Here is a 14066-nt window from a genome sequence, read left to right on the forward strand (position 1 = left end):
ATAATCCAAATCTGCACTCTCAACATAAAGAGTTTAGATTCTACGGAGCATGTAGGCTCTTCCTCAACTCTTTGGGCATAGGAGAAGACAGATGGTGAGGACTTCCAGAAGGTAAATGCCCAGCATGGCTGGCTTTACCCAGTGTGGGCAAGAGCAACTCTTACCCTGAAAGGTCACACATTTGATTTAACCAGTTTAGCACCCCAAAGGGCTTTATGACAAACTGATGCCTGGAAATAGGTCTGCTATAGCAGGGAAACATTAAACAAGGCAGTACTTTGGCCTCTAGGACTTGGTGTCCTGAATGCCTAACTCAAAGATATATAAAAAAAAAAAAAAAAGATCAACACACGAAACATGAGCTTTTAAGCACATGAGAAGTGAGGCATGTGAAATTGCCAGACTATGTGATATGACCAATATCATATTCCATGTACAGGCAATTTCATATCCAGGTAACGACACATACAATAGATATTCTGTAAAATCAACAACAAAAAATAGTTTACATAAAAATATCCACATGGAAAGAGCTATTTATTACATTATATCGTGGTACGATGGCACAGTCCTGGTAGTTTTAAAACGGTGCGATTTAAATTGTTCCTAGTTGTGACGTTTTGGTCTTATTATCTTTAACTTTTTAAAGGAAATTAGCCAGTTACGTAACCAACTAAATGTAAAACTGAAGCAAAAAAGCGTGTTAGCAGTTAGCTAACTATCTAGTTCCCGTCCCACTAACATTTAGCCAGTTAGAGGCTAGTTGAAGATAAAACCAAGTTAGTGGGAAGCGTGTTAAGTTAGGCAGCTAGCCACTTAGTCTCCAGATCCCTGTGTTGGGCTGGACAGCTCACAACTCTTCACTCTCCGCCGTCGCAACGATTATCAACAGACCAGTCGCTACCTCTCCACAGCGCGATTTGTCATTCAGTGTAACTTCCATGTTTATGTTGCCTTCACGCACCTCCAAAGGATGCAAAACACAATGAAATAAACGATAGAACATAATAGCAATAGGCTTTTTTAATTGTCCTCACACCACCATGCCAAAACATCAGATGTTAGTCATGAAACGGTTCTACTGCGTAGTCAGGACAATGGAAACCAGCTGCCCCATTCACACAGTACAGGAATGACACTCCGACACAGCTCTGCCCCACTAACAGTCGTAACAGCTTTCCGTTATCGGCTGCTCTAAAGGCGTTGTACCAAATGACGATGCATCTCCACATAGACCGTTAACTTCACTTTTAATTAACAACCTTGCAAGAGAACGAACATTTGAGCACGCCAGTCATGTCCTACAAATACGTTATATCTATCTGGTCACAAGTAGACTCCTGCATGCCGATTGGTCTGCCTGTAGCAGACTAAACAGGACATTTATTCAAATGCTCTACAGCTGGGTTTCCCGGCAAAATTAATATACCAATATTGATTAATGGTCGGCATATCGTTAACAAATATACGGTACTTACAAAACCAACAACATATCCTTAAAAAACAAAGAGAATATAAAAATTAGTTTTACTATCCTAATTAAATACTACTTTTGGTGGGAGGGAAAGATTATGAAGGGGGAATTTCAACGTGTGTTCACTGCGCATCTGGAAAGGGCGGCAACATTGCACACGTGAGAACTTTATTCGCGGAAGGGGAGATGCCGCACAGTAACGTGAACATTTGATATTTGAAGCGATCGGTGTTTGAAGCTGCATTTGTAATGATCCTTTCATCAGTGCGTGAAAAGCATCCACAGGCATCGGGGTTTCTGGTTTCCGCTGTGGCTGAGGAAAAGGTGTGGTCAGCCTCTTGCCATGGAGAGGGAGGAGGGGGCGCGCGCGCGTTCTGCTACTGCAGCAGTGCTGTATCTTAGTAATACTTCCCGCACACCCAGACACATGAACATGAACACGTATTCCGACTGCACTGAAAAGTCACATCCACATTTCAACACGGACAATGGGGATAACTATTTACTGCATATAGGTAACGTAAAGCTCCACGGCCACGTTTTCTTATCTGTGACGCACTTCCCAGCGACTCCCAGTGGTGGATCTTGTTTCCACGGCTGCTTTTAGTCCGATCCGTCTCCCAAAAGAGTATTTACTAATCAGATAGAAACGTCACTCTGATCCACAGCTGGACTTTGCATCACCATTCCCAAAAGTAGCATAAAAATGTCACTCTCACTATCTTCAGTGGAGGGTAATCCACTGCAGTGTGTGGGTGTTCTGCTTTGAAGATCTCTCTCTCTCTCTCGTTCTCTCTTTCTCCATTACTAGAGTCTGTCTTCTGAAAGGACCAGACTCATAAAACGTAGAGGCATTTGTCCTTCCCTCCTGGGGTTTACACTTTATCTTCTCCGGCCTAGTCTCCTCAAAGACCCCACAGGCCATCAATTTCACTCTCAAGGTCAGGAGTCCTTGAGGATTTATAAGTATATAATCAATACAAAACTAATGAATCATTTTTCACTTTCAGTTCTGTCCTGTGGAAGTCCCTTGGATGCAGGCTAAATTGGCCTGCGTACTGGTCTGTACTGAGCTTGTATGCACACGAACTGTGAAAACATCCATGCTGCCTGGTGGGAAAATGGCAATAGTAATCTTGTTTGTGTAATACAGTGTTTAGCCCAAAGATTGACCTCACAGGAAACCATGTGGTCAGGCTTGATGTTTAGACCCCGTTTGAATGTGAATGTGAGAGGTGGAAGCAGAGTGTGAGGGGACGTTGCTGTAGTCATCAACAGCCTCCCAGAGAGGGAACTCATAAGGAGGGGCGTAGTGTCCTCTCCCTGAGGTCAGCATGGACTGGAGGACAGCTCAGTGTAAAAAGCTTTACGTCCTGCTCACACCGACACATATCTACACACACACACACACACACACACACACACATTCCTACCTCATGCCACCCACACCATTGTTTTTCATTTGGTTCACACAGCATGGTGAAAATGAAGGAATATTAGACCATATGCTCCATTTTTCTTTCCCCGCCCACAATTCACTGGCATATAACCCTCGGAGTGCATGATTACATGATTACATGTCTGAATAGCAAGTTAACCTAGAATGCTCAGTATTCAAAGGATGTCTACATTATTATAAATAAAACACGTCAAAAACATGTATTTGTCATTTCTCTTATCAAATTTCTTCTGCCAATATCAATTTTCTCCTGTCAACACTGGGCCCAGTTCTAAGGACCTGGATGAGTGCTATTATTTGAGCCAGGGCTGCACACTCCAGAGTGACACCTCGGACAGCCATACCATTTCCATTTACAGACTGGGTGTCGCCAATGAGAAGAACATTTCAGAGATCTGTTCAGACCCAGAGATAATGCTGCAGGCTGGCATTACATTGCTACACATCATACGTACATACACACACACAACTATGATGCTTGAAATCTCAGCTATGTTACATATAAGTAGCATGGGAGACTGAAGTTCTAAAGACTGAGGTGGTAAAATTAATTTAAAATGAAATGTTATTAATTTTTAAATTTTATATATACATTTTGTTTTGTAAATCAATTCATGTATAGGATACCAGCTTTCACTATTTATATTTGAATTGAAGCATAAACCATTAGGTGAAAGCACCTTTAAGACTGACACATTCTGTGAGGTGGTACTGTATGCAGGGCATGGTTGGGAAATGTCCGTCTTAATGACTGACTATGACAAGCGCACATTCTGAGGCTCTCTTCCTCTGTAATGCATCTTCCAGAGGTACTAATGTAGCTAATAAAGAATACAACCTAGTGGGGACTTAAGCATTATTTCCCGCACATGATGTTATGCTACTCCCACTGACTGCAGTCATTAGTCATGTCAGTTTCTTTTAGGTGACATACTGTTTTAATTCTACACTGAATAATCTTGGTAAAAAAAAACCTTCTCTACAGCTCTCCCTTTTATCATACAACAGAGTCTATGTTATGATTAAAGCCTATATAGAATAGATTAAATAGTAACCTATTTAATATGTCTATTTAAGATGTCTATTCATGCTTCGTGCTCTCATGTGAGAAAAGGGAAGTTGTATATCAAAGCTGCTATGAAGGACAGACATCATCTCTACATACTACCATGTTCATAATATCCGATAGCCATTAAGTGAAAGAACAGAAATGCTTAATCTTTGTAGTATTGGACTCGACTATGATTTCCTGTTGCAGGCTGTGTTGTTTATTAACTATCATCACCAACTTTATTTATGTAGCACATTTCAAAGGCAGCAGATATCAACCGAAGTGCAGCAAAATGAGATCAATTCAAATGAAACATAGATTTAAAGAAATAAAAGAGATAAACTAAAAACAAGCACTTCAAAAGACTTCAAACTGCACAATAAGCTAAAATTATGTAACCAGGATAATAAAATAGCCAATTAAAACACAAAGCAGCTGACAGCAGAAGAGAGAGAACCACGACAGAACAGCTGTCTGAAAGCACAATCTTTAAAAGGACCCCAATGCCTGAGAAAATAAACAGGTTTATAAATTTGACTCAAAAATATCTATTGTGCGGGACCATCTTTTGAAACATGGGAGACTGCTCCACAGTTTTGTAGCAGCCACAGAAAAGCCTGGTCACCTTAACCTCAACAAGGACTATGGAACATCTAGAACTATCTGATTAATAGATCATAGGGCTTGAGGGGTTACATGGAGGTTGACTTTAGAGATATGGCTTGGGTCCAGGCATGAACAGGATATCCCTGTACTGGTGCAAGGTCGCGCACACCTGGTGGGTTCACATCATGCACCAATCACAAAACACACTCACCAAAAAAGCCTCTTAAAAGCCATGCGTCATGCTGCACTTACTTTTCGTTAGTAACATTTTACTAAATGGGTGCATTATACGACCCAAACCATATTGAAACAAAGACTGCAGAAACCTGCTCCACCAATCAGAGGACACCATGAGTAGGTTAAAGCCGAGTTAACCTCATATTTGAAACCAAGGCATCTGTGATGCTAAGCTCCTTCTATCTCGAGATAGTAAGCTCCATCACACTCCCTCACTGAACCAACCGGTCGGCGCAGTGCTGTGTTAAAGTCTTACGCCATTCCTGTAAATGTCCAACTACACATAGCCATGCGGTCACGCGGTCTCTCCTCACAGACCCCGTCCATCCGTGAGGCTCTACCACCCCTCCACCAGTTCATGCGGCCCTGTTCAGCGACCCAAGTTGTTGTTTTTTTTAAATCAGCACTTACGAACACTAGCTTCTCCTCTTCCTCCTCCACTGCCATTTTGCCCCCTGCAGCTTGGAGTGAAACTCGAGTATTCAATCAGCTCAATCCCAGGGCACAGCACAGAAGGTTAAGTCAGAGCTAATAATACCTTTCTGAAGAAGGCCAGGCAGTAGTGCAAGGCGCGTCCCGGCCAGTCGGCTCGGTAGATGCTCGGCAACGTGAGGGATGCGAGACGCTCTCCCATTCCCTCGCGGAGGCACCGCCAGCAGGGCTACCTCATCCTCCACAGCAGTGACAAGGCAGAATGCTAGCACAGCTAGCTACCTCTTGGCTGCAACTCTCTCCTCTCAGCTAAGTCCAGGGCCCGAGACGGTGGGGGGGGATGGGCACGGGTACTTCTCCAGGCTCCGGCACTTACCATATTCGTAGGCACTAGCGGCGTCGATCCCGGACGAGTGTAATCATGATCTGCCGAAGGGGGCGACGGAAATAGTGGTGGGGTTAGCGCAGCGCTGGGCCTCCCAGGCAGAGGTCTGTCCCAGCGAGCCTGACTGTCAACCTGCATCTCAGCTGTTTCCAGTCCCCTCCCTCCTGCTCCCTCTGCGCTCTGTGAGGCTCCAGCTCAAGCAGGCGGGCGCGCGCAGCCCAGACCTCTGTCACTGTTGGGAGCCAGTCAGCCATGCTGGAGAGCAGTAGGTCGGCTTTAGGGGGATTTGGGGGCTTTTCCCCCTGGTATTAACGGCGTGGCAGAGTTGGTCCACACCGACCCTCATTCCTCTCTCTCTCTCTCTCTTTCATAAGGAAAAGTAGCAGCGGAATCTGTTTACAGTGACAACATAACCTTCCACCCCCCACCATCCACACACACACACACACACTTTTAACCTCCTTCCCTGCATGCCTTGCCAGACGACAGTTTAATTAACCAAATCAATGCAGTAATTCATCCTGGATTTCAAAATGAACTACACTACTCAATTCTGCTTATAAAGAAACAGGAGGGACTGAGCCAGCACCTCTTATAGTAAAATATCCCAATATGCAGGTCAGAATTACACTATAATACTACTATAATATAATAGTGTGTACTTTCAGAACAATGTAAATGGGTCTTCAACCCATTTATTCATTAGTGAAACCGAGTGCGTGTTGTCATGGGACAGTTGTAGTTGTAAAGTCCAAACTGCTCCTCCCATAAGCAGCAATAGGAAAGTGTCAGGGAGGAGTATGCAAACATGGTGGCAAACATATTCCAGCAGCCGGTTCAGATCACAAGGCTGAGCCCGACCAAAACATCTAGACACCACTCACGCTCCTCGGTCTGGTACCAGGTGTCTGCTCAGGCGATGAAAGATGTGCTACATTTAGTACTTTCTCAGAAGGACCTTGTTGCCATAGCAACCGACCTGTCACTGCAGGAGGGATGCCAGTAGCGGATTAGAGTTTTGAGATTTGATAATGACATTACCAGTATAATCTCTCACCTGTGTTTGTGAGGAGAGAGCTACGGAGACCAAGACCAGAGTTAGCAGCAAGCCTGCCATTCTCTGGAAATGCTGCGTGCTTTGTTCTAAAGGCTGTAGAAAGCTTTGAGTGTAGATGCTGTTTAAGCGAAGTCAAGAAACCAATATGTGGGCAAGTGGTAGCTCAGTGTTTAAGGTGCTTGACTTGTAATAGGAAGGTTGCTGGTTCATGTCCCACCACTGCCAAGTTCCCACTGCTGTGCCCCTGAGCAAGGCCCTTAACCCTCATTTACTCAATCATAATTATAAGTTGCTTTGGATAAAAGTGTCAGCTATATGCTGTAACTGAGTGCAAAGGGGAACTAAAGTACAACGACTTCAGCAATATGGTAAGATGGATGTGTGTATGTGTGGCCACTGACTGTAGGGCATTGCTCCTCCAGGGACAGAAGCATAAATGTATCAGCCCTCTGGGGGGTATTTTTCTGTGCTGTACTGAAGGATGCTGCATGTCACTGCAACCACCATCACTCTCCTTTATTTTGACTTCAATGGCAAAATAAGGGGAAGGATATCACGCACACACACACACTCACACACACACTCACACACACACACACACACACACTCACACACACACACACACACACACACACACACACACACACACTCACACACACACACACACACACACTCACACACACACACACACACACACTCACACACACACACACACACACACACACACACACACACACACACACACACACACACTCACACACACACTCACACACACACACACACACACACTCACACACACACACACACACACACACACACACACACACACACACACACTCACGCACACACACACACTCACACACACTCACACACACACACACACTCACACACACACTCACACACACACACACACACACACACTCACACACACACACACACACACACACACACACACACGCGCACACACACACACACACACACACACACACACACACACACACACGCGCACGCGCACACGCACACGCACACACACACACACTCACACGCACGCACGCACGCACACACACACACACACGCACACACACACGCACGCACGCACACACACACACACACGCACACACGCACGCACGCACGCACACACACACACACGCACACACGCACACACGCACGCACACACACACACACACACACGCACACACACACACATTTTGCCATGCTGAGCACGCAAGATCCTGTCTCTCTCTCTTTGTCTCTTTTACTTCACTAAGCAAATGATAGCATTACAGTTCTTCCTTTGATGATTTATTGACTCATTTCCCCACTAGCTGAAGAATAAGCTCAATTGAGTCTCAGCGAGCACTCTCAGGAAACGTCTCACCATTACATGAGAAATGCGCACTCTGTGCAGAACTGTTACTCACGCTAGTATGGAACCCCATAAAATAGTTAATCTAAGTGATCAATAGACTCTTTATATGTATATGTTTTAAATGTTAATGGTATCCATAACCATGATTACATAGATAACTAAACAGACATGCCATAAACCCAATCTCTAAACCCGGATCAATAAACCCCACCCCTCCAGAACATGGCTGGCATCTTCCAGAACACAGATGCAACACGGAGTGCTAACCATGGAGGTGAACTAGACTGGGATACCTTTCCAGTTCCAGAGTAAAATCGATAAAGCTCCTACATCAGATTCTAGTGGCTATCCATTTACAAGAGGTATAGGGTTGCTCTTAATGCACACACGTGATTGGCTGGCTGCTGGGTTCAGCTGTTTGGTCCGTCGGTAGTAAGGCGTTCCCGTTGCTGCTAAGGAACAGTAAAGCATAACTGATGGAATCAGTGCAAAGCAAACAGGCAGAAACTTTACAGGCAATTTTTTATAAAGTCAAGACTGAAGAGGGAATTAGATGCAGATTGGTAGTCTATTACTGGCAAACAGTTCAGAGTGAGTGTCTGCCTGTAACCATGTGAGATTCTTGCTTTCCTGTACCTCTTTTGAAAAGTGTCAGTGTGTAGAATATGTACGAGACAAAAAGTGCCACACTTACACACACACACACACACACACACACACACACACACACATATAGAAAAGTAGCTGGCTCTCTAGAGGACCGTACTAAAATACACATGCACATATAAACAGTACCGCTCACCACACACCTGAAAACATGAACCAAGCTGACCCACATATGTCCACTGGACTCTGAGGAGGATGTAATTTAAGGAAACTAAAACACCTATAAACACACCTTCTGTCTCATTTGAGCTCTGTCTCTAGCTAACAGTAGATTCATCTTAATTAAGTCGGTCTGCTTGGTAAGACTTTAGAACTCAAACACAACAGCACATTTTAAAAAACATTTTCTACCCTGCTGATGAAATGGAAGGTCAACCTGTGTAATGAAGAAAAGTTGTGTGTTTTCATCACTAAAAAGACATCACATTGTTATAGAGCACCATATAACAACCAATGTCTGTTCACTCAAACATGCTTTCATCATTTTACTAAGTTTTCATTAGTTTTTCTTAAATATAATTGTTAACAAGCGTTTTTCAATTTTGAATTCAGTTTTACAAAACTCTTCAGACAGCCTAACAGCACCATGAATCAGTTTTAGCACACATTGTGTAGAATAACCTTGAAGCTCAGGAATTATTTTCTAACTCAAACTCAGCCTTCAGCAAAACTGTGTTTTGCAGAACTTGTTCAGCTAAATTCAAAACCAAACAAAACTGACTGAGACGGCATATATTCATATGCCAGTATTATTTTTTTTAAATGTACACAGGCATTAAAAATTAAAAAATTAAAGAGCAAGAGGAAGAGGTGCAGAGAGAGGAAGAGGAAGAGGTAGAAGATGAACTGTCGTCCCCGAGGAGATCAGGGCTGATACTGTTATCATCAATCACATCATAAATCGTGGTCTGTCAGTGAGAGGCTGGATGAGAGTGCAGCCAGCACTGCTCAGCTCAGCAGTGGCGTCTCCTGGCTGGATTTACTAGTGAGTAAGGAGTGCATTCTGAAGGGGGACTATTGAGTGGTAAAGTCTCTATTTTCACATTTCTGTCCTGGAGTCCAATGATTATGTTGCACAGGGAGAAGCAGTGGAATTTACAGTGATGAGCAGGACACTGTGATGGTTGACATTACCCGTGACCATAAAAACAAAAAACACCATGAAACACAGAGAAATTACAGATAGAGTGTTGGACAAAAACACTACATTTTAAAATGTTAAAGACTATTGCTAGAGTCCTGAAGAATCTTACAGTTTTTACAATTTGTTATAATTTGCTTTTCAAAACTCTTCATGCAGTTCTCTTTGCAATTGCAATTGTGCACACCTGTTAAATCTCACCCCCAAAACACACTAAAGGCACCAAACCTGTTCCTAAACTCTCAAAACCAGCTCAGACCATCAGAACACTAACACAAAAACACCCTAATATCCATTAACACGCTGGCTGAAAAAAGACTATCACCAGACAGCAATGTTTATACTCCGAGTACTTTTGTTGTCTGCATGCACTCATACATATATACATATGCACAAATATGAACTATGAAATATTCAACCCTGTATTTGGGATTTATCCACAAGTTCTCATCCATGATATATCTTGGGATAGAAATGCTTGGAAAACCTTATCCATTCCTGCAGGTCTCTGCAGATATGTCATGGTGTCCAGCGGTCATTGCATCCAGGAGGAACATTGGAGTATGTGGATGGTGGTCATATGCATTCCACCTCCATGAGGAAAACCATTCCTCTGTGGGCTTCAGGAATAGAGAGCACTGGTAAATAATTACAAGTCCTGACAAATGTGTGTAACAGAATGTAAAAAAACTGAAATGCAGGGAAGGACGCGTCATGTATGGTCTATTTATGTCATAGGGAATGTATGTAGATTTTATTGCCTTGTTGGATTTCCCATGGTTTTGTCTTTATTCTGTCACTGCTCCCTGCAAAAAAGTGGCTTTCTTTCAGTTATGTATGCCACTTATCCTGCTGTTTTGTTTTGCTATGACATGTTGGATTATATAAAATATCAAAGACAAAATGACACATCATGTAACGTTAGCTGACAGCAGTGAAGGATGATGTGTAGGAGTTGACAGAACTTGTGCTAATGTTCTGGTAAAATGAGTTCATTTTGAGCCATGCGTGAAATGTTGTAGCAGTGTTGTGCATTACATTCTTGTGAGGTTAACTGCTGTTTGAGGTAAAGGTTGATGAGTTCATGAGAACTGTGTGAAGTGTTTGGCAAAAATGAACTCAGTATTGAGAAATGTTTGTAAACAATCATAAAAAATAAATAATGAAATATCTGACTTAAAAATGATCAGTTACTATAAATAAATTCAACTCAGTGACTTCATAGCAGCTGTTTGAAATTCTTTACCACAATTAAAGTTATTTCATTAGTGTCATGGTGGCACTAGAAAAGCATCACATTTGTCCTGTTCACCCTGTCTGACCTTCCACCATGGCTTATTCAGGAATGCCACTCCCTTTCTCTCAAACGGCAGGAATGAACAGAGAGAGAGAGGTCAGGAGCTCAGACATGCTCTATTACGCCATCATGGTGAAGCTGACTCTGCATTTCTGACAGATATGAGCGAGAGTTTAAGGAACCACTGTGTTGTAAAATCCATATCAAAGCCTCAACATATGTAAGGGAGGTGTCGTTCTGAGCCGTTCTGAAGGAACATCACTTCACATCGCCTTCACATGTCTCAAAGAAAGAAGAAGAATGACGCTACCAGAAAGCTCCATCCCACATGAGCTATGGCTGCAGGTTCTGTTCTTTCTATGATGTCAAAGCCAGCATGCGAGCTCTAGGGGGCAGGGAGTATAGTCACAGCTGTCTGTTATGGTGAGGTTTCTTCCACGGGCTGCATGGGGCACATGGGACGAGGAGACGCGCCTTCTGAGCTCTGGCTACATCAAGAACCCTTGTTAGAATTTCTCTTTCTATGTCCAAGGTGGTATGTTCAAATAGTTACGACTGTCAACTTGGGTGCACATGCACGCACGCACATGCACAGACACATGCTCGAATATTACCACGCCTGCCATGAGCATACTGACACTTCAAGTGTAGTGTGCATGCATGACACCGAGTGGAGAAGTCCTGACAAAATCAAAAAAGGAATACAGGTGTTACTTTAAGACCGCTTTAATGATATTTGCCTTCACACACGTAATGTCCAAACACAAGCGTTAGGGTTGGGGCATATAGGCACAAGGTAGACAGCACAACGGGAAAGCACAGCTGGAGGAATCTCACATTTTCACTGGTGCAAACACAGATCTGTAAAGTGTGGCTTTTGCCACAGAAATACTGGCAGTACTATATCAAAATGTACAAAGGAGCCTTACTGCTATCATCAAGGGTAATGACAGGATATTGTAGCAGGTCAGGTGAACCAGAGAAATGAGTGTAGTGTCTTCCTTCACATGGGAACAGTGAATTGCAATATAGGACACTGTACACTGGGGTATATGATTACAGTGAATCCTACAGCTTATCACAGGAAGTTAATGAAGACCAAGCCCAGAATGAGGGCCATGTGGGTCTCTAGCTCACCCTGCCCAGGGACAGCTAGCACAACTGAACACGCTGCATGGGATTAGTCAGTTGGGCCATTTCCTGTTTTCTCTCTCTCTCTCTCTTCCTAAAGTCAGAGACTGTGTTGGGCTTATAACATATCATAACAGATAAACACTAGCTAAGTGAAAGATCACTGTATTACGTAAAAACAAATACCCCTGTGGAAACCATGCAACATAAAGAACAGACAGGGACAGAAAAGCAGCTGCCTTGTCATCAGAGGTTTGCTGGTTATAGCGCTGATGATGCCAAACCCACCCGTGGCTGGGAGCAAACAAGGTGCTGCTTTGTACGAAGGACGGCATTACTGTGCCCTCTGTCATTCCCACACCAGCCAGAGTAACGTCATTCCCACTCCAGCCAGAGTAACGTCATTCCCACTCCAGCCAGAGTAACGTCATTCCCACTCCAGCCAGAGTAACGTCATTCCCACTCCAGCCAGAGTAACGTCATTCCCACTCCAGCCAGAGTAACGTCATTCCCACTCCAGCCAGAGTAACGTCATTCCCACTCCAGCCAGAGTAACGTCATTCCCACTCCAGCCAGAGTAACGTCATTCCCACTCCAGCCAGAGTAACGTCATTCCCACTCCAGCCAGAGTAACGTCATTCCCACTCCAGCCAGAGTAACGTCATTCTCACTCCAGCCAGAGTAACGTCATTCTCACTCCAGCCAGAGTAACACCATTCCCACACCAGCCAGAGTAACGTCATTCCCACACCTGTGCTATCCTCTAAAAAGCATATTGAAAAGATGAGGTGCTTGATCCCATGTATCTTGAAGGAAGGATGTGCTCACATGACAAGGGTTATGATCTGAATCTACCACAGTCTTCATTTATCACAGTCTCCTGCCCAAAAAACAAATCTAGAAAAATCTTTTTTTGTTGAATATTTCTGAGATGATGAGTCCCCAGTTATGGGTAAGTAGGCAGAGTACCAAAAGTAATGGCTAATGTCATTTTTGTCATCATTTTTCTCTCAGACTTAGTTTTGTTAAGCATTTATTTATTGTGTTTTGCAATCAATCATAATATGTGCAATTCCAATACGGAACACTATAAGTTAACACACAGATACAAAAGGCGGCAAAAAGCAAACAGTTCACTCCATCTGCCATTATAGATGTTATTGTGACATTGTAGAAAGCATTCCAAATTTTGCAAAACTTATGATGGTGTTTTTTTTTGTGTGTATGTGAAGCATCTTGTCTTTTCAAGAGCAAAGTAAAAAGTAAATTCTTTCAGCCACTTGGAAATGTCACAGATTTGGTTGTTCCACGAGCAGGCAATGCAGTGTTTAACCACCAAAAAACAAATAGTGAGTAGGGATCTTCAATTATTTGAATTTACATAGTCATCTGGATAAATATTACATCATTTAGGTTTATCGGCTTTTCCCAAAATCTGATCATTTCTGAACACGCCCACATACAATGAAACAGAGACCCCTTGTGGTGATTACATTTACTGCATGTGTCGGGAATATTAGAATTAAAATGATGGCTGTGTCCTAGCTGGTGTGATGTACTGCTTGTGGAGTGTGTTTCCTCTTTGGGTTTGAATTAAGGAGCAAGACTATTCTGTTAAATTCTCCTGCAAATCTATTTTCTATGCCCACGAGATATTGTTTTTGCACTTCTTTAGAAACATAAACAGAAGCAAAACAGCAAAACACACCTGTTCTAATTTGAGCTGCCCAGAAATAAGAAATAAGGCTTGGTCCATGTAGT

The 14066-nt window shown here is 43.2% G+C and overlaps 1 protein-coding gene across 20 annotated transcripts in view; it reads right to left on the reverse strand.

Annotated features, from left to right (window-relative positions):
- Positions 1 to 14066, reverse strand: part of ank3b (ankyrin 3b) — a 121114-nt gene that overhangs the window by 61686 nt on the left and 45362 nt on the right. For 14 of the 20 annotated variants that reach the window (XM_081697722.1, XM_081697723.1, XM_035533851.2 and 11 more), the window contains exon 1: positions 5636 to 5797. The exons of 2 other annotated variants lie outside the window; for them this stretch is intronic. In XM_081697722.1, the coding sequence (XP_081553848.1) occupies positions 5636 to 5782 (147 nt within the window). In that variant the 5' untranslated portion in view covers positions 5783 to 5797. Of the gene's footprint in view, positions 1 to 5635; positions 5798 to 14066 lie in introns of those variants that run through there. 4 more of the 20 variants (XM_081697703.1, XM_081697702.1, XM_081697707.1 and 1 more) reach the window with 2 other exon arrangements.

The sequence above is a fragment of the Electrophorus electricus genome, chromosome 15 (genome assembly GCF_041902795.1).
Source record: "Electrophorus electricus isolate QZ-2024a chromosome 15, ASM4190279v1, whole genome shotgun sequence".
Classification (NCBI taxonomy): Eukaryota; Metazoa; Chordata; class Actinopteri; order Gymnotiformes; family Gymnotidae; genus Electrophorus; species Electrophorus electricus.